Source organism: Vipera ursinii, assembly GCF_947247035.1.
Source record: "Vipera ursinii genome assembly, chromosome: 5".
Lineage (NCBI taxonomy): Eukaryota > Metazoa > Chordata > Lepidosauria > Squamata > Viperidae > Vipera > Vipera ursinii.
Window position 1 is genome coordinate 48,707,352 of NC_139518.1, and position 26,203 is coordinate 48,733,554.

A 26,203-nucleotide genomic window follows, 5' to 3' on the forward strand; every position below is an offset into this window, starting at 1 on the left:
GGAGGGGGGGTGTGTCATCAAGTTTTTGACAACTTACTAGGCGACTGGTGGTACTCGGATGTTGCCATATACTAAAAGTGGTACAATGGGTGAAAAGGTCGAAAAGCCCTGATTTATTGAGTCTTATCTGTTGCTCAGTGCAGGAATGCAAAACTACATTTAGAATTATGTGTAGGTATAGCTAAAAAAATTAGAAATAGTACCACCAGTTTAAGATTTGTGTTGTATCAGAATGCAATCAACAGCTGTGTTTTCTATTGCTTCTGCAAATAATTGATGGCCACAAAAAGTATTAATACATGCCTATGATGGGGGGGTGCGCTAAAGACTCAGTTTGCTGTACTGGTGAAGATGCTGGCTTAGAAACCAGTTGGTGAATTTTAGACCTCCCTCTGGCATGAAAGTTGATTGGGTGATTTTGGCCCAGTTGCTGTCTCTCAGTTTAACCCACCTGATGGGGTGGTTGTTGTGGAAAAATAGGAGGCAGGAAGATAAATTATATTCACTTTGTTTTTCACACACACACACACAAATATTAATAGCTTGAGTGATCTTGCATACAGAATTTCAAGCAGTCTTCACTTCAGACTATTCATTGAGGTTTGCTGCACAAAAATAGCCATATGCTATTTTTTGGAAAATTATTTGGAAAACTTTTTCCCCTTCTGACAATTAGTAATTCCCACTGGAACAGAGAGTGACAAAACAAGCCTCTTAAGTAAGAAATAGAAGGGAATGCAGTCCAGAGGGCAGAAAGTCAAAGAGCAAGTCCCATCTTTCAAGTGATCAGGCTCTCTTAAAAACCTTTGGTTGATGATAATCCTGGCAAAGCTCAAATTTAACATATTTTGTTCCTCCTTCAGTTGCAAGTTTAGAAACCTGTTGACAAAAACACTGTACACTCAACTGTTGTTGTTGTTAGTTGCGAAGTCGTGTCCAACCCATCGCAACCCTATGGACAATGTTCCTCCAGGCCTTCCTGTCCTCTACCATCTGCTGGAGTCCATTTAAGCTCACGCCTACTGCTTCAGTGACTCCATCCAGCCACCTCATTCTCTGTCGTCCCTTTCTTCTATTGCCCTCAATCTTTCCCAGCATTAGGCTCTTCTCCAGTGAGTCCTTCCTTCTCATTAGATGGCCAAAGTATTTGAGTTTTAGCTTCAGGATCTGGTCTTCTAAAGAGCAGTCAGTGTTGATCTCCTCTAGGACTGACCGGTTTGATCGCCTTGAAGTTCAAGGGACTCACAGGAGTCTTCTCCAGCACCATAGTTCAAAGGCTTCAATTCTTTGGCGCTCAGCCTTTCTTATGGTCCAGCTTTCACTGCCATACATTGCAACTGGGAAGACCATAGCCTTGACTATATGCACTTTTGTTGACAGGGTGATGTCTCTGCTTTTTAGTGTGCTGTCTAGATTTGCCATGGCTTTCCTCCCCAGGAGCAAGCGTCTTTTAATTTCTTGGCTACAGTCCCCATCTGCAGTGATCTTGGAGCCCAGGAAAATAAAATCTGTCACTACCTCCATTTCTTCCCCATCTATTTGCCAGGAATTGAGAGGGCCAGATGCCATGATCTTGGTTTTCTTAATGTTTAGTTTCAACCCAAGTTTTGCACTCTCCTTCTTCACTCGCAACAAGAGGCTCTTTAGTACACTCAACTACATGACCCTAAATGATTTTGGCCAGTTTTTAAATGCAACTACATCTGGTAATTGTTTGCTTTTGTTCTTTCAAATGGTATTTTTGAGGAAAATTTTAAAAATCAGAGAAAACATTTGAGAGGGTATTTGGATGAGGAACCAGTCATGGAAGAAATAATATTCAATGAAATGTAGAAAGGTTACCCAAGAGCCTGGTTTTATGTCATTACATAGATTTGTGAATCATTTAAGTGAAGATGGGCAAAGTTGGATCTGCTGAAGAGTTTCTGACTGTAAATATGACTAGCCTATTTAAGTAAGCTGTTCCAAATTTAGTAGAACCTTACTTCCTTAGAAGTAAGCTGTTCCAAATTTAGTAGAACCTGCTTCTAAAGGCATAATTTGGAATTGCAGTCAAATGCAGGAAGTTATACTGAATTATATGTTTTGCTACATATATCTAAACGAACTTAAAGTTACATTTAAAAAATCATAATAGTAGAGTTTTATGCCAATGGGAGGAGAACAAGACTAAAGATCTATTACTTAATTGTACATTCTTCTCTCAACAAATATGTTAGACCTTGTAAATAAGGCAGGTACAGTCTGGCTACTGTACTTTGTGCCACAGCAGCAATAATAAAACACTTAACACAGATTCTACTATATTCCTAAAACTGTAATATGATAAATAAATTAAAAATGTTTTTCCTTGTTTAAACTCATTACAACAAAGAGATACACAGTGATAAAAATGTTGAAGATTACATAAATATCAGCCAAGATCACTGGAAAGAAAATGAAAATGGTCTTTTCTTATACAGCCATCTGTAAATTCTACATGTATACATCTTCTCCCATGGGGAGATTTGCATATATGGTATGTCAAAGAAGGAGCTGTCAGAGAAGTTCTTTATTTAGTGGAGTTGCCCGTCCATTTGGAACATGCATGGAATATTCATTAATTAAAGCTGGTGTATTTTTAAGCATTTCGTGGAACATGTCCATAGTTTTTCTGTAAGTACTTCGTTCCAGTACAAAGAGGCGGAAAAGGTTCAGTGGTTCTGCCTTTTGGAACTCCACCGGAACACCCAGTTCCTGTGGCAGATTTCTATTTCCAATGAAAAAGTGGTAAAGCCTTTTTTCTTGCAAGCTTTTCTCCAAATAGTTGAGTACATCTTGCAGCCTGGCCTCTAGACAGTCAGAAGCCCATGCTGAACTAGGATGGACTTGTAGCAAGTGCAGCATTATTGTTTTGAAATGGTAGTTTGTCAGGCTACTCGGTTCTGTCAGACTGCACTGCTTTCCATGAAGGAAAGACAAAATCTGGAGGCAACTGAGGTGGCAAGGATTAGCAGGCAAAGTCTTGGAAATAAACTGGATATATCTCTTCTCATACACAGTAAAGGTGAGAAACCAGTGAGTATTGCTGGTGGAGCTCTGTGCCAAGCTGTTGAATGGAAAGTGAGAGATAAAATATACATCAGAATCTGCATATTGTACCACAGGCCTGAGATTGAATGTGATGGTTTTTCCAGACCTGAACTTAATTTTCAGGGCACCTGGAGTATCCAGGTGATTGAAAATAAGACTGAATTCATACTTGTGTGCAATTTTATTCCATCCCCTGGTAAGTGCCATCTGGAACCATGTCATAACCTGGTCAGAATCAAGATACTGAGTGTCTTTGAAGCAAAGGAGATCTTCCACATGCTTATTCTGCCTAGATTGGCTCACTTTGCTATGAAGTAGACAAAGTAAATCTTCTCCCAATTTAGTTTTATCACAGATACAACTTGATGAGTTATCATCTGTCCGGGTGATCTTTATCATACCGTAACTTTCTTTGTCTGGTAGAATAGACTCTCCTGAACACCAGGTCTCAAATTGGAAACAGTATGGCTCTGGAGGATTAAAGGGGACAATGAAATCACAAGTGAAAGGCTTGTTTGTTCTCCAGTTTTCATACATGCTCCCAACTCCTATAGACTCTTCCACCTCCATGTCAGTATCCCGGTTACACATGCTTCTCAAAGCTTCTAATAAGTCATCTGCAAAGCCTTCCACAAGTTCTCGGTTCCTAGCAATATCACTTGTCACATTCTGGAGGCATCTTTCATAAAAACTGTCAAACGTGACTTTGTCTGGTAGAATAAAATCCTTGAATGCTCTTCCCAGAACATTAATTTCTTCATCATCTTTGGTATAATCTTGCCAGTTCCCTTCCTGGTAATCCTGTCTCCAGAATTCAATCAGAAGGAAGACTATCATGGACAATGCAGTCCAGAAATTCCAAGAAAGTGAATCATGGTCGTACTGTTTTTCTGGCCCAGTCTTCTCCTCTGAGGAATCCACTGAAACTTCTTGTGCTGCTAATTCCTGCTCCAGTTTGAGTTGCTCTAACCTCAGGTTCTCCTCACGCTCTTTCATCTTTTCAATGATTTCTTCTGTGTTTTCAAAAACAGTGACGTTTTCCTTTGGGAAGAGAAATGGATGGTTGACAATAGCTGTGATTACCACCAAGCACACCCGGAAGAATCCAGCCGGCATAATAAAATCTTATCTGTGAGAGAGACAAGAGAAATATAGTTAGTTTTGCTGATGATGGCACATAGATATGAAGAAGTATATTACTGGCATTGCTGAAATAAGTCTCTAGCACTTTTCTTACTTTTCTCTCTAGTTCTAAAAATGTCCATGATTTCAGACATAGGAAGCAATGATCTTTATATCATGTATAAATGTTAGTATATTTCAGGAATTTACTTAAAGAGAACAGGTACTACCAAGAGAAAGGGGGAGAGAGAAAAATATCAATTTCAAGCAAAAGTTGGATGTTAATTATAAACCCCACGAGAGGATTAAAGGAAACAGATGGCAATGTTCATTTTGCCAATGCTCCATTTAATATTGCTACAGTGATGAAGTGTATGAAGATTGTTTCCATTGGTGTCAAGAGACTAAATTTATTTTTTGGCTAATGAGATACTGTACAAAAATATGACTCCTGTGAAATTTCAGAAGGAACAAAAAACAAAACAAAATCCCTTAATTGATTTTATATATGTATGTCCTAAGGCTGTATTAGTTCTTACTGTTTTGCATGTTGAACTCTCATCTAGGCATCATTAAAAGGCTAACAACTGTGTGCATTCTAAAATAAGTGGAAAAAAGTTTTCTTAAGATAGAAAATTGTATTACCTCTCCTAGTACAAGTACACAGTATTTACAAATAGCCTTAAACCCTTATTTGTTTCCCCTTTGTATTTATAACTGTTTTGCTTTTAAACTTTCATTGAGTCAAGCATTCTTCACAGTGAGGAAAGTGCTAGCTTACATAAGCATTTCAATTACTCACACGTGTGTGCGAACTGATACTTCTGATTTTTCATACAGCACTATCTACAGAAACTGATCTTAGATCATTCACATAAACAACTTAAAATGCAGATAGTATTTTATGTTATAGTATTATGCAACCAACACGTTGCATATGAAACAGTTCTGGCTAATAAATCATATTAATTTTAATATATCTGTCCTCTAAAAAGCATAGGCTAGAACAGGGCTTTTCAACCTTTTCACCCATCGTACCACTTTTAGGATATGGCAACATCCAAGTACCACCAGCCGCCTAGCAGGGTATCAAAAACCTGATGACCAAAAAAAAAAAAAAGGAAAAAAGTGATGAAGTACAGGTAGTCCTCGACTTACAACAGTTCGCTTAGTGACTGTTCGAAGTTACAATGGCAATGAAAATAGTCCCCCCCCAAGCCACAGCAGAGCAAGATACCTGCTTGCCTGCCCAGTGGCGCTCTTCCTCCTGACCGAGGTTTTCATTGTTGTGAGCATTTCTGTTGAGGATTGGCAGCAGGGGTGGGGTGGGAGGTTTGGTTTTTATTCCCTCCCCATCTGCTGGGTGGTTGCAGCAGGTTTTTAGTCACTTGACATGACCCCGGGACACTGTGACCGTCATAAATATGAATCAGTTGCCAAGCATCTGAATGTAAATCCCAAGACCCTGGAGATACTGCAACATTTCAGCTGATCGGCGCTTCTTCTGGGCTTAGCAGACGTGCCGGGATCAGCGCCGAGCTCCAGCTGAGCCCTGACAGCCCTGCAGCTCCAGCCGTCTCTCACTCAGGCTTGTGCAGTGCTGCCACCAGTTCAGCTCATTCCCCTCCCCCGCTACCGCTTTTATAGGATGGTTGCGTACCACCTGCCAGGTGCCAATGTACCACAGGTGGTACCCGTACCACTGGTTGAAAAGCCCTGGGCTAGAGTTTCAATCAGACAGCAGTTATGAAAACTGGATCTAAGTGAGTAGCCATGCAAATTATGAAGTAAGTCATGGTAGCCAGTCATCTGACAATTCTGTCAGGCAAGAACATCTCTTGAAATTGCTGCTCTGGTTATTAATAAGGTCTGGACTTAATTAAAAATGCTTAAAGCTTAAAACAGACTTAAAGCTCTTTAGAATGGAGTACTGAACAGAAATAGTTCAGGCAAAGCCCTGTCAAAATCAGATCTGCCTGTCTTGCTCCATTCATTTAGAAGCTGAGGACTGCCCCCGACCTCCATTCATTCCGCCGGGGCCTGAAGACCTGGCTCTTCGAGCTCTCTGGCCCAGGCTGAGGATTAATTTATTTTAAAAGCGGCATTATTACAAAGTCAGCTTAATTGCCCCCAACAATCTGGGTCCTCATTTTACCTACCTCGGAAGGATGGAAGGCTGAGTCAACCTTGAGCCTGGTGGGATGCGAACCTGCACTAATTGCAGGCAGCTGGTGTTACTTAAGGAGGCATTAGCCCACTGCTCCACCAAGGCTCTTATACAGGGATAAATTTAATCTTTTTTAAATTTGGTTTTTAACTTTTGTATTTTTTGTTTTTAATTACTCTGTAAACCGCCCTGAGTCCTTCGGGAAAGGGTGGTATATAACTGTAATAAAATAAATAAATAAATAAATAAATAAATAAATAAATAAATAAATTTAGATAAGGCCTGTTTTAGGTCCTCCTACAAATGTCAGTGGGAAGTCAGCAGGTCGTAAGTCGCTCCCATTACTTTTTTGCTTCCTCATGCTTTTTAGTGCCTGGCCATGGCATCTGCCCATGCTCTGTAGTTTGCTGCTTGCAACAGTTGCTTTCCTGGGACAACAACCAACCCATTTACCCATTCATGCTCCATAGCACCTGCCTGTAGCACCCACCAGCCCTTCTGTGGCTCTAACCTATAGCTCTCACCCATCAACCTACTTGCCTGAGGTTCCTGCCTTTTCCCACATCACAGTACTTTCTGGATTGCTGTTGCTATGCAGTGGGGCCATGTGGCACCTCCTGCTTTACAACCACATTGAATACTGATGGAAATTCTAGTCCTAATTGCTATCATAACCCAACCACTACCTGTAGTCATTTTGAAAATTAAAAAAGCATTTTCCAGGGCCCATTTGGCCTTTATGTTAGTTTTAACTAAATGCTGCTTATGTTGCGCTGGATTTTTACTTATTTTTTATTGTGCACATGTGACTTTTAATGTTTTTGTCTTGATTTTGTAACAACATTGTGGAGTCACAGTTGATGTTTGATTTTTTTCCCCCAAGGATGGCTCCACAAATACATGAATAAGTCCAAATTATCTAAATGAGTTGCTAAATTATTATTAATTGTTAAATTTATATGATGATAACTTTATTGTCACTTTGAATGTACACCAATTGGCATACATCAAAATGAAATTTCGTTGCATACAGCTCTCAAAGGGTCACCACCTCCAATATATACTCCTTGTTCGTGGCCCGCTCAAATTTCACATTGTCCATTTTAGTCTCTAGGGAGTGAACGATGGCAAACAGGACAGATGGAAATGGGGCTCCATGTGGATTAGCCCTCAAGTTAGCTTGTATTCTGACAACCTCCCCTTCTTTCCTTTTTCTGATCCTGACTCCTCCACCTTTTCCTTTAAGAGGCCTTGCTTCTTTTCACCCCTGGAGCATGCTGCCACCGCCACCAACTCCTCCAAAAGCCTCTCTCTCTTCCTCTGGGCCTGCCAACAGCCTCATCCAGTTCCTTCGCTCCATAAGCTCCAGGTCCTCTCCTCCTCTGCCTCCTCTGGAAACAGCCCTGATTTGCAGTAGAATCCATCACTGGGCCAGCAGTCAGATCTTGCTGCTGGTAGAACAAATTCAAACAGTGCCAACGACTTTTAACGGTCTCACCAACAGTTCCAAAACAACTAGAAACTCGCCATGCCAGCAAAGATTGTTGGTCGTATGTTGTATGTTACCTTAGTTCCACCATGTTGCTCAAACACATTAAAATCTTCCTGATCATGTGGCCTATACTAGCCCTTAATATCCCTCCCAAAACTATTTGCCTTCAAGAGCCAATGCAGCCGCAGCCATTCCAGGCGCCACCATCTTATATGCTCCCTATCTTGCAGTTCAAGGCAACTCTGAGAAGCTTATGATGTAATAAAAACACAGATAAAAACAATTATAAATATAAAAACAGATTAAAATTACAAAATATTAAAACAAAAAATCAGGGGTTTGGAGCGGAGCAGTGGTGCTGTCTTCTTGTGTTAATGAACCAACCAACTCTAGCCAACAATGGAACAATGCATTCTTCTGGCCAAAACTATCTTCCCCAAAGCTGAGACAGACAGAAGAGTCCTAATTTCATTCTCAAGGGATATTATCACTATTTTGAAGTTGTGTGCAAATAAGAACAATAATCTTCACATGACTGAATATAGTATACTGTAATATAGTAATCATTAGGCCTGGAAACAAGTTCAAATCCACTATGACTATGGTAATATAGTGGGTCACTGCTTCTTAGCTCAACCTATTTCATAAGCTAGTGTTCTGGGGATAAAATGAAGAACCCCACCCTCCCCCAACTATCCTCCAAAACCTAGAAAAGATAGGAAGCAAATAAGCAAAAAAATTCATTATCAGACCATCCACTACCAACGGGATCTCAGCTCTACATTCCAAAAGTGCCATGTTTATTATGGAAAAAACATTTGGGAGTTGGTGCAGTTATCCATTATTGGCAGGCTGTACCTCAGTCTGTGCCAATCTGGATGAGTTGGAACAATAATTGTCAGGATCCCCAACCAAAATGGCCAATTCTGAGAGTTGCAGTCCCAGATGCCCATGTGGGGAAGGATGTTCTGTATCATGTGAATTGCTTCAGAAAAGTGCAGGAAAATAGTCTATCAAAATTGGATAAATTATGGGGGAAAAATAACAATTTCTGCTATCTGTGAAGCAGAATTCAGATGACTATACGTAAAGAACTAGATAAACCTGCTCTTGCAGATCCTGAGAAGCAAAAAAACAAACAAACCAGATTTACTTGTTATATCACTGGTATGCTGGATTTTCCTAGCGAAATGATAAATTGCAGAAGACTCATAGACTATTACAAACTAAGCTACCAGAATTCTAGAGGCAGGGGCTTGCAAACTACATTTTAACAACAAGCAGATGGAATTGGAAAAAAATGAATATTGCCTATTGTGATTATATGTATTAGATTTTTATATAATAGGTGGAAAAAAAGGAAGTTTTGCCAAGAATTTAGAGAGATAGAACACAATGGTATAAATTTGGTGATCCAGAAAGGGTCCTGAAGGATGATGACCTTTCAACTGATCACTACCAAAAGCATACTGATCCAGGGTGAGGCATGTTAGTTGGTGGCTTAGAAAACAAGGACAAGAAATATATGAAATGTCTGTGGATGTAGGTTGTGTGTAAATTTAAATAGGGAATATCACAAGTGAAAGATTATGTGTTCAAATTCAGCTGCTTGGAATGGTGCCTAAGTCTATCATCTGCCTAGCTAATACAGCGTTATAACTTTTTTTGCATTACAAAAATATTTGGTTCCTTTATATATTTGTGTACTTTCTGAAACAAAATGCTTCACTCTGCAGTGTAGCAAGCTTGGCTTGGGATTATACTTTTAAATACAAGCAACAGCCAAGGCAGTTCAACAATTATGACTTGGGATTCAGTCTGGGGAGATTTAAGTTCAGATCTACTCTGTCACTATAATTTCACCAAAGGAACTGGCTAGTTGCTAATCTCATACCAGCCCACCTCATCTGAGGAAAATCAGATGAAGTACTGGTAAGTACAGAAACTTGAAATCCTGGGCAAATTATGTAATATAATTCTCAAATATTAACAAGAATTAGGCCACCTTTGCTTTGAACATATAATAGTCCAAGAAAAAAAAACCTGTTCCTGGTTTGGGATAATTTTCATAAGATACTCAGGAAAAATTAGAAACGCAATTTAAAGGAGAGGTCCCCAACTCTCGGTCTGTGGCATGCCAGAAACCGGGCTGTGTAAACAAGCAAAGCCCCATCCATGGGATGCAAGCAGCACACAAAACCACACCTCCTCCGGTCCACCGAAAAATCTCTCTCCAAGGAACTGGTCCCTGGTGCCCAAAAGATTGGGGCCCTCCAATTTATAGGGCAGATATCTCTTTCTCTCCACCCAATGTCAATGAGGATTTTAAAAATTAAGCTAGAAATTACACAGTCAGTCTGCAATCTTTATCTGTTCACAAGAAATCTCCAGGATTTCCTTTTCTGGGCTGTTATTAAAAATAGAACAGCATGCAGTGTGCATGCATCGAGAAGCAAATATAACACTGCCAGTGCTATCCTCTCTGAGGCATTGTGATCTCAGACCTGAGCAAATGGATGTGGCTTGTGATTAGGAAGCACTGTGTCTAATTAATAAGATTATAAAATGATTTAAATGAAGATTAGAAGGCAGTGAGCTAATGCCTCCTTAAGTAACACCAGCTGCCTGCAATTAGTGCAGGTTCGAGTCCCACCAGGCTCAAGGTTGACTCAGCCTTCCATCCTTCCGAGGTAGGTAAAATGAGGACCCAGATTGTTGGGGGCAATTAAGCTGACTTGGTAATAATGCCGCTTGGGGGGGGCAAAAGCCCTAATAAGCAGGCATATACATAGAATGAAGGCTACTGCTAAGCTTGTAAGCCGCCCTGAGTCTTCGGAGAAGGGCGGGATATAAATGGAATTTAAAAAAAAATTCACAGTAACTGAAATTATTTTGGGATACAGCTGTGAGAGACAACGAATATAAGCTAATATTTTGCAAGTGACTATCAACCTACATTCATTGAATCACACAGTATTATCCTGAACTAATTTTAACAAAACATAATTGTACATAATTAATATGTGAAAAACAATGAACATTTAAACAGGTCTAGCAGTGGCCCTTTACAAACATCCCATGAGGCGGATGTAACTTTTTGCCATAAATGGATGATGAATTTTGATGTGTACATGAAGGTGCTTATAGTTCTGGTAGCTTTGACGGACAGTTCTGGTTTTGGATGTAGTTTTGGAAAATGGAGACTACCAAAGAGCAATACCCATAGCAATCCCAAGACGACTATTAATTAACCAAAGAACTTAGGAAAATGAATTGGTTGAAAAGATGTCTAGATTAAAGCTGGCAGAAAACCAAAAAGAATGTGACTGAGCACTGGTAAAAGCTTATCTTAGAGCCTACATACCGGTAATTCTGAGAAGTGCATGAAGCATCATTTATTTCTCTACACTCTTGCATAGTAGTCTTTTCAATTACTTAGGCTCTTTGAGGGAAGAATGAGCAGAATAAGACCTTGAGGCTCACTGGGTGGTTTTGTAGATTTCATGATGGTTAGAGTTATTTACATTTGCTTTAGGACAGATGAAAGTTGTGCAGAATTCAATGTAGTGTGTCAGACGTGATCTTGAAATGCTATCTGGGATTCTGGACTGATAAAGTGGTCAAGGTTTTCTGGAACAGGGTTGTCTTTTCTGGAACATCATTTATAGCTTGGATATGAGGTGTTTCACGTTCCTTTGGGCACATAGATGGTGTAATGGACAGAAGAAATAACCCTGAGGAACAGGAAGAAGAGCTGAAAACCAGGCAACAACAGATAAAATATAACTGACTCTGGGATAGAAATGTAATTTGGGAAAGCATCTCAGACAAGACTCTTCTTGTCTTCAGGTAGGTAGAGAGAGGGAGAAGCACATTCAGACCAGCAAGATTCTATTAAAAGGTAAAGGTTCCCCTGCAAATACGTGCTAGTCATTTCCAACTCTAGGGGCCAGTGCTCATCTCCGTTTCAAAGCCGAAGAGCCAGCGCTTGTCCGAAGACATCTCCGTGGTCATGTGGCCGGCATGACTAGACACCAAAGGCGCACGGAATGCTGTTACCTTCCCACCGTAGTGGTCCCTATTTTTCTACTTGCATTTTTACGTGCTTTCGAACTGTTAGGTTGGCAGAACCTGGGACGAGTAACAGGCGCTCACTCTGTTACGTGGCACTCGGGATTCGACCGCCAAACTGCCGACCTTCTGATCGACAAGCTCAGCGCCCTAACCCACTGAGCCACCGCGTCCCTAAGATTCTATTACTATAACCTTATAATAAAAGTAGTGTTAAAGTGGGAGAAAGACAAATAGCTATTATCTTATGTTTTTCCAAATAGAATGCATGAAAGGTGCTAAATTTCATAGAAATGAGAGCAAGATTTTTCAAGCTTTTTCAAATATCACTTTTATGCATACTCTTGTCACAGCAGAATGAAATGAAATCTGTAGTATTTCGCTTGCTCTATGTTCAACAAATTTCATATATGGAGAATAAAAGGCTTGTATAAAACGTAGGGATAGTTGAGTTAGGTGTTGACTGTTGGAAGGGAGGGTAACAAGCTAAATAACAAAGAGGTGGACAAATGGAAAAATTAGGTACTTCTGTCTGCTCTCAAGATCAAGGCTGGGACTGGGATAAATAGTAGTGATCTGCTCACAAGGATCACTCTGATTTAATGATATTAATAGCTTAAGAGTGCAGAATTCTTTCTTCATGGTATTTTATATATATGATAGAAGCTTTCCCCCCCCTTTTCAGTATGACTACAGCATTGTTTCCATTTGCAAGTGGAGTTTTGCAAATGCCCATATATGGAACAGAATGTATTTCCCACAGCATTCCATCTTTAGTACAGTATATGAAAATTGATTTCACAATCTTTTAACTTAGTCTGGAAGTCAGGCTTTATCCAGATCCAGTGCACAAACTTAGCAGGACGAGAACAGCATTTGGAAACAAGCTACAGCTCAATTCTGCTTCAGGCAGGGAAAGCCATATGCCAAGAAAACAGAAAGGCAAGCCTGTAGATACCTCCTTAGGCAATGTACCATTTTAACAAGAAGTGATGTGGTGCCTAAATGCTCCATCAGCATTCATCTCTGAAATTAAAGGTGTGGTTAATTTCCTTGTGTATAAGAAGTATGAGGCATAATCCCCTTAATCTCAATGATGACAAACACAATAAGCTTGTTTAATATTTGTTAAGTCTGCCTGTGCTTGCCAATTGGTGAGTAGCATTAGCTAGACTAAAGCATAATCAAATTATACTCCCAATTGTAGGGTGTGTTACAAAGAGGGTGGCAGTAAGCACATGCTCTATAGTTCTTTATTTGGTTTCTGCTCTGCAGTGATTAAGGTGTTCAATTTTTATTCTGCTGCTAATTTTGAGATAGGAAAAGTCCTTGAGGATTTGTTTTGAGACCATAAGGGTCTATTTTAATTTTTTCTCCAAGCTTTTGTGTATTCCTAAGACATCTGTAAAGGGACAGTGGCTCAGTGGGTTAGGACACTGTGCTTGTTGATCAAAAGGTCGGCAGTTTGGCGGGTCGAATCCTGAGTGCCGCGTAACAGAGTGAGTGCCTGTTACTCGTCCCAGCTTCTGCCAACCTAGCAGTTCGAAAGCACATAAAAATGCAAGTAGAAAAATAGGGATCACTATGGTGGGAAGGTAATAGCATTGCGTGCGCCTTTGGCATCTAGTCATGCCAGCCACATGATCACGGAGACGTCCTCGGACAAATGCTGGTTCTTCGGCTTTGAAACGGAGATGAGCACCGGCCCCTAGAGTTGGAAACGACTAGCACGCATGTGCGGGGAAACCTTTACCTTTACCTTAAGACATCTGTTGCAATATCAAGAGAGAGGTAACATTTGCAGGAAGATCATAGACAGCAGGGCTGCAATTTACCCATTAATGGTGCATAAAGAAGCAGCTTTTGCAACAACAGGGAGATCCTTGTAGGGATGTTGCTCCAGCTAGGACTGTAAACAGATTGCATAATTTTGGTTCCCTTTGAATGCTCTGGTGATATTGCAGGATCCAATCTTCTCTCTAGCCAAGTTCCCTGAAGATGGGCTCCAGCACAGTCCAAAAACTTGGAAGAAAAAAAAAACCTCTGGTCCCAGGGACCAACTCACATTGGAACCTGCAACATTATCCTGGGACATTTGTATTCACCTTCATTCTCTGCTGATAGGTTTTTTTAAAAAAAATATCTGTGATGAATGTATGTTAAACTAAAGAAATCTTTATAGCAGAAACAAAACATTTCAAGATTCATACATTGGCAGTTGATTTTAAATCAAGTATGATTTTAAACGATTAAAATTAGAGCGGACTGGAGACATTAAACTTAAGAGTGGAGATTGCTGTAATGAGTTGGTTGCTGGTATGCAACTGAACAGAAAATGTCTGGATTAAAAAAACTCGCAACATATAAAAATCTTGAGAATTACAAAACATTTAAACTTGTCAAGTCACAGACTTAACTGTACCAAAATAAAGGTTCTCACTGTCATAGGAGAGGAGAAGGAAGATTTTCAAACAAGTGTTTACATGAACAGGATTACAGCAGAGAGAGTGTAAAAATAGTATAAAAGGTAAAGGTAAAGGTTCCCCCACACATGCATGCCAGTTGTTTCCAACTCTAGGGGCCAGTGCTCATCTCCGTTTCAAAGCTGAAGAGCCAGCGCTTGTCCGAGGATGACTAGATGCCAAAGGCACATGGAACACTGTTACCTTCCCACCGTAGTGGTCCCTATTTTTCTACTTGCATTTTTACGTGCTTTCGAACTGCTAGGTTGGCAGAAGCTGGGACGAGTAACAGGTGCTCACTCTGTTACGCGGCACTCGGGATTTGACCTGACAAACTGCCGACCTTCTGATCGACAAGCTCAGTGTCCTAACCCACTGAGCCACCGCGTATAGTATAGGTAAGCATAATTTAATGTTTGATTGATATAGGACTGTGTGAACTGAAACAGAGGATAGGATTATTTTCATACAATCAAGATACAGCATTACTCTACATACAGAAAACGTGTTAATATTAAGGGTGAATGTTAATCACACATACCTATTTAATCCAGTTATGTGAATTATTTAAGAGAAATAAAAAAATATTCACATGTTTTGTATAACCTTCCTGACATACTTTTTGTAAACCTCTCACATACAGCTTTCCTGAATAAATATAGTATATACTTAGAGGTCTTGGTTAAATTTCCTTACACTCTTTTTTATTATCTGATTTTTCTCAAATGCAAAAAAACGTATTTGGCATAGACCGTAAAGAAAATGATCTTGAGAGACACAGGCAAGAACCATTACATAAGCAAAGAGGTATTAAGAAGAGACTCAGGCATGATCTTCCCTTATTGTTTGGGATATAAGAAGGGTGGATAAAAGCTTGCAAGACTCAATTACTATACTGTGGCTTGTTTCTCCTTATGGCATCTGTTTCCTGATGTTGTCTACATCAAAGAGCTGACATTTGGTAAACAGGTTTCCCAGTTGTGTATGAAATGGTTGAGATGCCAATTATGAAATAACAAGAATCCATTTCTCTTAACACTGCAAAGTTAGGTTTTTTTTTTTCTTAACTAGAAATGAATAAACAAATCTTGGATGTTTTATGCCTTATTGAACTGCTAATCCCTGTTTCTGCTTAGATGTACCAAGAAAAAAAGTCTGCTAGTTGCTAACATCTTTCCAAGGCTTTTTCACAGCTATAAAGAAGATGCAGGAACACGAATGAAATACTCTGTTCCATATTTCTGAAGTACTACTTAGCATTATATGCAAATCAGCCAGCTATGGTGCATAAGGATTTCAAAATCATATTGCACCTCATTATGTACAGCTCACACAGGAATCAGGAAGAACCAAAATGTTATATAAGCTGTTTTAGTAGCATCTGCTTTCCCTTCTCTGCTGGTACTATAAAAATAATTACCTGGATATTCAAGTGATCCCTAAAAGAATGTGGTTAAAATTTTCAAACATAGTACATTCCACCTTAGAAAATCACTAAGCAAGATTATTATATATAAAACATCATAAAGGATGCACTGGAGCTAACTCAAATGCAACTCCAGTGCAACATTTTATACAAACAGAATAAGCTGTATGATATCTGCTCACTTAAGCAACTTAAAGATATCAATAGGTGAGCCACTGGGAATTGGGTGGGCCTATACATTTTCTTAATATATACATACATATACATATAATATATACATACAAAATCCCTTGTAATGTGCTTCATACATATTTTGTAGTGCATTATATCTAGAAGAGTGTTATGCAGAATTTTATTACTTTATAACTGTATATCCAAATTCAAATAATTCTATTTTAAGAGATTTCCCATATAGAAATGGGACTGGACATGTGCTCTAGCACATCAGCATGAAAAATATATTTGGCAGTGTGGTCACATACTGTACCATCCCGATACTATATATATGATCTGCTGTTAAAGGCTTAAAAAAAATTGCCTGATGTTAAGTTTAACTTTAGCAGACACTTCTGCCCACACGGCTAAGCTATAAAGGAAAGCAGGGAAGGAGTTTGCCACTTGCTTCCTCCTGAGTAATTGAGTAGTCGAGAATAGATTTCTAGAGAACAGTGCAGAAAACCTAGTAGGTTTTCTCCAGGAGTTGTGGGGAGGATACGGTAGGGATTCTGAAGGGGAAAAAAAGTTTCAAAGCTATACTTGTGCCCTTCAGAGCAGATAACCAATTTCATCCCAAGTATGTATGCAATTGCATGTGTCTCCTTTTATAGCAAGACAAAAGTAAACTGTAGTTAGGAAACTAAAGAAGAACCAAAGCTTAGGCATGTCCTCTGTTGGAACACCCAAATTCTACCCAACAGATTCTTTTTTTCAATTATTTGAAAATACCTGTAATTTTGTTGACTTCCTGGTGGATGAAGTATGGAAAATTTCTGGAAACTTTACCTACCTTTGAAATTCATCAGAGATCTGGTGCAACAGGGCATCTTTGTGGTAGTTGCTGAAGGAGATGGCTTAGACCAGGGGTGGGGAAACTTGGCTCTTTTATGACTTGTGGACTTCAAGTCCTAGAATTCCTGAACCATGTTGGCTCAGGAATTCTGGGAGTTGCAAGTCCACAAATCATAAAAGAGCCAAGGTTCCCCACCCCTGGCTTAGACTGTTGCAGCCACTTTAAAGCTGTAACAACTGTTGTACAGCATCTGTTTTTCACCAATGCTGGAGGTAGAATAAGAGCTATTTGTTGCTACAAGGAGATGCAGCATTTAAAAAAAAAACCTTTCCAGATAAAAAGTATGATAAATCATCTTCAATCTCAAAAACTCCCACTGAAATTATCCATTGAAGGGATTTTTTTTTGTTTCAGACATATTTTGTTTTTCATCATCCTGAGCTTTTATTAAGATTTTGGGATCAATAGAACTGATGTTAAGTAAACAGAAATGAGAGATTTTTCTCCTCCTCCTCCTCCTCTCCCCTTTAAAGAAACTTGACTGTTGAAAAGTGGAAAAAGAGGCACTGAGTCAGATGTGTGACCAGCAGTTCCACAAAGTCCCCCTCCCATTAATTAAAATTGAATCTGGATGGGCAGTTCTATTTCTCTACAAGGAAGACGTGTTTGCATACTGTCAGAAGGCAAGTAAAGGAAAAGTTGCATCAGCTCATCTCCATCTCTGATTAGGCACTACAGACAGCCTGAGGAGCGTAAAATGAAATATTCTAAAATGAGGCTTAGTTTCTAATCCCTGCTTTCTTCTCCTCATCTTTTTCCTTCAGGAACAGAATTTTAAGAATAGAAAGAAGGAATTTAGGACACTGACCACTCCCCCTACTCAGTGTAGACAAAAAAGACAGAGGACGGTATTGTACAGATGTTGAAATAACAGTAGATACCTAGGCATTCCTGAAAGGAATTATGGCCTAATGGTGGACATAAGAAGGTTTCTGAACTCCATTACAATGAAGCTATTTGTACACAACAAAATAATTGCACATATATACAGTCTTTTAAAAAATAGTCCAAAGTAGATGCAACAACTTTCTAATGTCATACGTTTCTTTTTTTCATTTTTGTTTGCAAGAATATCATGCTATCAAGTTTTTTTTTTCTTCACCAACATAATAAATGAAACTCCTTTACATTTGCAGATGAAAGGGGAAGGGGTGACTTTCAATATTTCCTCCTTTTTCCAGCATCTGCCACCGCTTCAAGTCACTTCCACAAATTTTGAAGCAGGCATTTTAATTAATTTATTAAATTTATGCAGTATTATTTCTTCATCAAAATATAAGGATATTATGCAATATCATGATCTTTTTTTAAAAACTTGGTAACAAAGCATGTTGCCCTAAAGACCACTGATTGAGACTTTCTCTCAAGCAATTTGCACAAATATAATAAAAGGAACTTTCCATTTCTTGAGGGTTGCCAATTTCTTTATCTATCTTTTTTGTTTATTTCATTACTAAGCTCTGAATAGCTTAGTGACTCCCACTTTTTTAAAAATGTGGTACTAGAATTTGGCCAGAGGTCTAAGGTAGGGGTAGGCAACCTCGGCTCTTTTATGACTCATGGACTTCAACGCCCAGAATTCCTGAGTCAGCTATGCTGACTCAGGAATTCTGGGAGTTGAAGTCCATGAGTCATAAAAGAGCCGAGGTTGCCTACCCCTGGTCTAAGGCATACAATAGAGGAAAACACTATTGTTGACCTGCTTTACAAAATCTTTAGTTTTCTAGTTTCAGTAAAAGTTGCAGTTAATGAGACAGACAGAGGTATTTTGCCCCTTTTCTCCAACGTTTTTGGAAGGCATAAAATTAAGAATATATAGGTATTACATGATTTTATAACAATTTCAAGAGTAACTATTTTTTTTTTGCTATGCAGCAAAATGTTTTTGCCAATTATAAAAAAGGAACTTCCTGCTTTCAATAGTTCAGTGTCAGAAAGGTTAGTCACATGGCCAGAAATTACCATTCATTTCAGCATAAACGATTATTTTTTTTGGAAAAGTTCTTCTTTTGGTATGTAAAATATAAATATCACAGAAATCTGGAGGATTTTTTTTCCCCTGGAAAAATTCAAAATGGTTCCTCCTTTACCAAAGCAGAAATATCTGACAATTCTAACTGAGGCAAGAACCAAATTCACCCTAGGCTTGTTTTGTTTGGACCAACTTATACAACGTATGACACATTACTAAACTTATTGCCCTTATAATTTTTTAGTAATGTGAACATTTAGGAAAATTTTAGAACTGGAGATAAACTGCTCCTCAGCTCTTCCTATATTTTTCCTAGGTCTTTACATCTTTAGATTTAATATATTCAAACACTCACTGGTATGGCTGTGAACCAAATATGATTGATTTATCACAAAACAAACACATGCAATTACAAACACAAGAACTTGCCAATTATTATAGTATTGTTTTTTATTTATTTGGTTGATGAGTATCAACCAGATACTGTACACTTATTCAGACAAAACATTGCCACTGATTAACACTCCACTGAAATATTTGTTCAGTTACCTATTTATAAATGAGCAACTGAATATAATATAATGCTTGTATTCTTAATTTTTCAGCACAAGGAAAGATTCTATAAAATTTATTTACTAACTGGTTGGAAGAAACACTGGCTTGCAGTTTTTAGTCTCCTGTAGCAAAACATTTTGTCTTGTGGTAGCCTGAAAACTAGACCATTTATAATGATACAAGCTTTTGTGGACTACAGCCCATTTCCTTGTCTGTTCCCTTGTCTCTAGAAGTAACCATAATACTGAAATCCATTCCTGTAGGGGTTTTTTTCTATACTTGTTGTCAAAGACGTAAGTATATTGTTAAGATTACTGTAATGCTCTATATGCAGTACTACCTTTGAAGAAAGCCCAGAATTGCCAGCTAATACAGAATGTGGAAGTAAGAATATCAATATTTTCTTATCATCCTATTATACCATCTTCTGCTTTTTATATTATCCTAAGATTTATCTATAGGTGGCATATAAAATGAATTATATAGTTCTATGCAATTGAATTATTTTCATATTTAGCCATGTGAAACTATTTATAGCATACAGATAAAATGAAGTACCATTGTGTTGTAGAGATTTTGGTCTCAGATAGGGTAACCTTATGTTCGCTTGCAGGAAAAAATATTATATACAGTATATTTGTGTACACAAATCTGAGTTATGTGATTCAGTGTGGTGTAGTGATTAAGGTGCTGGAATGAGAGTTAGTGGACCTGAGTTCAAATCTGCCCTCAATCATGAAATTCATTAGATTACTGTGGGCCAGTCACTTTCTTCACAGGGATGCTTTTATGGAAAATATGAAAAAGGGGAGACAGAAATCTAATTTAAATAACAATAAATTAGTGTGATCTGAATTTTAAACTATTTTGAAAGGGTTGCGTTATGAAAGCCACTATTTCTCTGCTATTAGAGAGTAATACTATTTTGCTTGAGACAGAGAAAGGCAATGGCTGAAAAGACCAAGGACACATGTTTCCCCACAAACTTTTCAATGGCAAAAGGAAACATCTGTTGACATTATGACATTTACAAAATGATAAATTATCAATTCTGTTGAATTAGTCTGAACACTTTAAATTCCTGTATTCATATGATGTGTTATAATAGCCAAGTCATGTTTAATTTACTATGTATTGTCTATGTCTTTTCATTTTTCTGCCTATAAGCTTTGAAGAATCTGTCAGTGATAAAGACACTAAAAAATTAGGTAGTTAAACCAAAGACAAGCCAAATTGAAACATAAGCATCCATCCAAACAAAGGCAAGAAGTAGACAGCAAATGTAGTTTCAGCTATGAAAATGCGTGAAACTGTTGAAAAAGTTCATTCTTCCAGTTTAGTAATATAGGAATACTAAAGTGATATGAATTTATTTTTATCACTAGAAATGTTGTCCACAGTGCACCTTGGAGTTCTGAAAGTACTAAATCTAATTTTCCTTAAATTTCTTTATTAAACATTTCCCTCTTGAAAAAGCAGAAATTATTACAACAATAAAAGAGCCATGGCATGTGTCCTTATGGCGAATAGACCAGAGTCAGCAACTAGTCTATGTGTCTCATTTTGGATATGACTGTGATGAGAACAAATCCTTACTTAGTTAGTAACAATGAGAACAATAAGTCTTAATTTAATATCTAATGACAGGATCTCCGTATCATTAAAAGGCTAATTTGCAGCCTAAGTACATTCTGTCACAGAAGAAATGGATCAAATACAGAACAAAGTATCTCAGAAAATACAGCAGTTTAAAATGTTGAAATCTGTTCCTTGCATAATACACTTAACCATGTTGATAGACTGTGCTATAGCAAAGTGAAAAATAAAAAATCACGATATAGATTAAAAGATTTGGAAAATAAATATAAGGACTACAGCCACTCTTCCTTGAGTTAACCAATAATGTTTTGAAATGTTTTTAACCTATCTTTATCAGAGCAAGCAAGTTTCAAATAATGAACAAATAATCTGTTTTAGGTCATCAGAGCCATCGATTCCTTCCAACATTAGGGGCTTGGGGATGTCTTGGTCTTCAAGTCTGAATAGCCAAGCCAGCACTGTCAATGGCAAGATATGGTGGCCGCTGACATCCACAGTATCTCTACAAGTTGCCTATTTGAGTACTCAATACCTTTTGAGTACTTCACGTAATTATATCTAGCAGTTGTAGCTTCACTGGGATCAATCAAGGACTGTGCCAATCACTTTTCAGCATTGTCTTTCCAACATTTTTACAGTGACTGTAAAACTTACTCTAAAACTTATTCTTCAAGATCCACATATAAACTTGTATATAGATTTCTTGATCCATAAAATCTATTGGATTACAATCTCTGTAAATCCTAACTTCCACAACCTGTTTGGGCTGGAGTATTATGAACCTGATGGATTGCAAATTTGGAGTCTTTTGGTGAAAAAGCTGTGCACTTACTATGTGTGTATTATTCCTAGACTGATACATGAAATTTGGTATCTATAACGCACTAAAATCTCTTAGATCAATATCACTGTTAAACCCAGTGCTTTTTTGTAAAAAAAAAAAAAAAAAGGTGCCGGAACTCACACACGTCATACAACCCGCCTTGCCTACCCTACAAGGTTCCATCCAAAAAAGGTGCCGGAACTCAGTTCTGGGCGTTCTATGACAAAAAAAGCCCTGGTTAAACCAATGTGATTTCAAGGGAATTGTAAATAATCACAAATAAAAACAAGAATTCTGATTACTACATAAGAAGTGGTTCATGTGGTGATGATGCCAGGTTTAGAGATGGTGACACAGAGGACAGCTTTATTTTCAAAATGATCTCAAAAAAGGAATTTAATAGCAATTTTGAATTCTGAATTATATTTACAGAATGAGATGGTTCCCAAATTATGGCTTAGCATTATTTAGTTCATAAGCCTTCGCAAGGAACAGGCAATCTTTTCCATTTGATGATTACAGGGTTTTAAAAAACAATAACTGGCTGTAGGGAGGGACATACATGACAGGCTAACATCACTGGGAGGTTTGGGGAGAACTGGGGTTTATTAAACTTTTAAATAAGTGACCTTTGCCTTGCAGACCTTTGAGCCTGTTTCTACCCTTATTTTAATTGAGATAATTCACTTAAAAAAATCACAGTGCCAATGATATGCCATTTTTTTTCCTGATGTTGGCCATGTAGTCTCAGACTAGATGCTCCAAATTGGGTCTATGAGAGCACAGGGCTTATTGGCTGCTCAGTCTAAGCTTAGTTTATGTGGAAACCAACTCCATGCATCCTGCCATGGCTGTATCTAAGCAAGTATCTATTCTAGTGCTTTTCCCACAGTACCAGCCAAATGCCATGAAAAAGCCTACAAGCAGAGTGTTTTCAAAGAGGAAGATCATGTCTAACTTTTCTTGTATTTTGGATCATAGTTTTCATAGCCTTTGATCACTGGCCATTCTGAGTGTTGTATACATTATTCCAAGTTGCCTAATTCCATGTGACATTCAATGCAAGTTCCATGTAGCTTCCATAATTAAAACGACGGACTGACTTCATGAATTTGTTCAGCCCTGTTTAAAAGTATTGTACTCGTGAGTTATAGAGGAGTAATAGACTTAGAATTATATTTGTTAATTCAATCTTAAATATGGCATATACTGCTAGGTAATCATGCACAGTACTGCAGGATATATTTTCAAGGACCAAAACTTTACAAAACATAAGTTACAGGCCAGGCACTTAAAACATATTTTTCCAACAATTGTTTAGATTACAACTCCTAGAATTTTCAGCTAACATGAAGAAAATAGGGTGTGAGATTTGGAAACGGTGTTATAAAATACAAGCTAGAACAGAACACAACTGAGTTTGTAATGGGGAGAATGCTTCACAGTCAATGTTGAAGTCCTGATTTAAAATACATTTTTACTTATTTTTCTCTATTGCTAAATTATACATTTTAACAATTTATCTAACCAAATACATAACATGTGGATGCAACACAACTGTCACAGTCATTTTCTCTTAGGGCACATAGCCAACTTAGATGGATTTCTGGAGTGGGGCTTTGCAGGATCTTCTGGTGCCTATTTTACTATTTTTTTAAAAGTCTGGGCAAAGGCCTTTTGCTTTTAAGTTACAAACTAATCTAAACTGTCTCATGTCACAATTCCTTCCATGCTCTCTTCTCAGATGCAATCCTTATTGTTTCTTGAGGTCTTACTCCCAGGTGCTGGTAGAATTACAGCCTTGTGTTTTTATTAGGATTTGTTTTTACTCTTAATGCTTGTTAATTTGCATGCTGCTGTAAACAAGCCTGGAATTATTTGGCTCAGGAGAAGAATAAAATAAATTGTGGACAATTTAGCAGTTTAATAACAGCAGCAAAAAAAGCATCCAAAGCACTTGTGTGAATAGAAAGAGAAAGCTGAAGAGCCTCGTGAGAGGTGAACATACTGGATAATCAGAACGTGGTCCATAAAAAAAAAAAGTTTTCGGTATCCATCAGCAAGTTGACAAAGTCAAGTCCCTAGAAGGAGGAAAGTGCAGTGTGGGAAATTATTTTTTTTTTGTTTTTTAAAAGTCCCTCAATTTTTCATAAAGTTTGAAGGGCCTTTCCTCTTCCGTTCCCTATTCTGTAACTCGTTCTCGCCTGTCCTTTCTTCGGACAACGGAAAAAAAACCGGGGCAAATTTGAAACGTTTTCCCCCCCTGACCTCATTTAGCTACGTTCGAGGGCTGCGAGCGGAAGGAAGGGAGGAAGGGAGAGAGAGAGGGGAGAAAAAAACGTAAAAGTGACTCCTATCTTTAGCAGCGAAAAAAGACTGCGGTGGGGGTGGGGATGGGGTTGCACACTCTTCATAAAGTAAACGCAACCAGCAGACTCTTACTTTGCAGCTTGCATTTTAAGAGGCAAAGTAGATGTCCAAAAGGAAAGGAAAAACGAATATCTTAAGTGAAGAGTTATTTTCTGCGGCAGAGGAGTAAATGCTGTACTTACTGCGTCCCGCAACAAACGTTTTACTTGGCTAAACAAGGACCAACAGAGGCCGCTTTATCTGCTTTTTCAAGCCAGGTTTCAGCCTTCGACTTTTCGTGCCGATTACGATCAAAACCTCTGTCTGAAAGCACTTCCTTCTTCTCCGAGCATCCTACACGCCTGTTGCTTTTAGCTGCGGAGGTAGAGTTACTACGATTTTTTTTTTCTTCTAGTTTACTCATTTCCTGGAGATGAGCTTTTTTTTTTCGCTCCCTCCCAAAAACTCTCTCCACCCAACGGAGAAAAAAAGCGGCGCGTCCAACTTTCTGTAGAGTCCCAGGACCTTCTTAAGGTGGTAGTAGGCGGTGTCTTAAACACCACACCGACAATTGCCAGCTTTTTCAGACTTTTACTTTTTTGCCGGCTGGAGTGCAGAGCAGAAAAGACTAGCGGATTCTTAGCAGACTCTTTCCGAGTAGGAAAGGACGTGGGGATGGGCGGGGGAGGGAGGGAGCGGATGGTGGACGCCCTTAAATCCCGCCCGTTGTGCAACACGCGAGGAAGCAGCAAAGCAGCAACTTTCCGGAGTTTGCTCCTCGTGGGTTTTCTAGTTGTGGAAACTGTGTGTAACAAAACCTCCTCTGTGCAAACTTCCTTGTGCGATTGCCATGATTTTTCTCTCTTTAATATTTGGCCTTACAGTTGCCTGTTGATAAACCTGAGGATGCTAAGTTGGCTGCACACGTTCAAAATCCCTGGGGGAAGGGGGAGTCGAGAAAACAACAGAGCCCTGTGGATCAGCCCAATATTTCGTTCCCATGATAACTAATGGAATACATTGGGGCCAGGACTTTCTTGAGGAGCACATCTCCTCTAATTGTTGTGATAATATTGAGGAACTATGACCAATACTCATTTATAGCTTGATCCTCCAAGGCTTTATTTAGCTGCTTTAAAAGCTTGCCAAGTTGGCAGCCAACCAAGGCTCTCGTCTAGAATAAAACAGTCTATTTCTCCTGTTTCCTGCCTTGCCTGAAGTCCCACAGGAATCTGTGCCCATGGGAGTATATGCAGCCAAGTGATTATGGTTTGATTAAATATCCGCTGTTAAAGTAATTCTGCTTAAAGATACTATGTGGCTCACCAACCTGGAATTCATATGGACTCACAAATTTTATGTCTTATTTATTTATTGGATATCTAGGCTGCCCACCTCCAGAGTGCTGGGCAGCTTAACTACTGCTAAGAAACAATACGATACTATACTACCATGTAATATTATACTATTATTACAATGTTGTCTGTGTGTCTTGTCTGTCATCATCTTCTGGTGCTCCACAGACATAAAGCTTTGGATCTGAACTCTTACCCACTACCAACACCAACTGGAGAACTGCTGTAACACCATGACCCTCTTTTGGTTGCCAGTCCAGAAAAATACTATGATAAACAATATCAAAAAGCCACTGAGAGATCAAGGAAAGTCAAGAAGGTAGTATTACTTCCTTCCTGGCCGTGCCATAGGCTATTGATAAGCATGAGCAAAGCATTTCAATACTGTATACTGATGTGAATTTCAACTGAAAAGAGTCTGGGTAATACATTACTTCCAGGGCCTGTAACCGATCAGCTTCTCATCAACCTTCCTCAAAAATAGGAAGTTGGAGACTTGATGAAAATGATTTGGAATGGTTAGGTCCAGTGATAGCTTTTTGAAAAAGGGACACACTGCCATCTCCTTCAAGGCCAACAGAGCCACCCACATACTCAATGGAGCGGATATGACCATATAAAACAATATAAACCTCTTGGGCAGCCTTCACCAGTCAATAGGGACATAGT

At 38.7% G+C, this 26,203-nt stretch overlaps 1 protein-coding gene across 1 annotated transcript; it reads right to left on the reverse strand.

Moving 5' to 3' along the window:
- Positions 1-2,353: 2,353 nt before the first annotated feature.
- Positions 2,354-24,641, reverse strand: ITPRIP (inositol 1,4,5-trisphosphate receptor interacting protein). The gene is made up of 2 exons (XM_083364980.1): positions 24,383-24,641; positions 2,354-4,201 (listed from the first exon to the last, which is right to left on the reverse strand). Exon 2 carries the CDS (start codon positions 4,186-4,188, stop codon positions 2,539-2,541), a length of 1,650 nt encoding a protein of 549 aa, XP_083221106.1. The 5' UTR covers positions 4,189-4,201; positions 24,383-24,641; the 3' UTR covers positions 2,354-2,538.
- Between the last annotated feature and the right edge of the window lie 1,562 nt (positions 24,642-26,203).

Excerpts from the sequence above, each read along its gene's own strand:
- ITPRIP (XM_083364980.1), bottom strand. The coding sequence starts at position 4,188 with ATGCCGGCTGGATTCTTCCGGGTGTGCTTGGTGGTAATCACAGCTATT.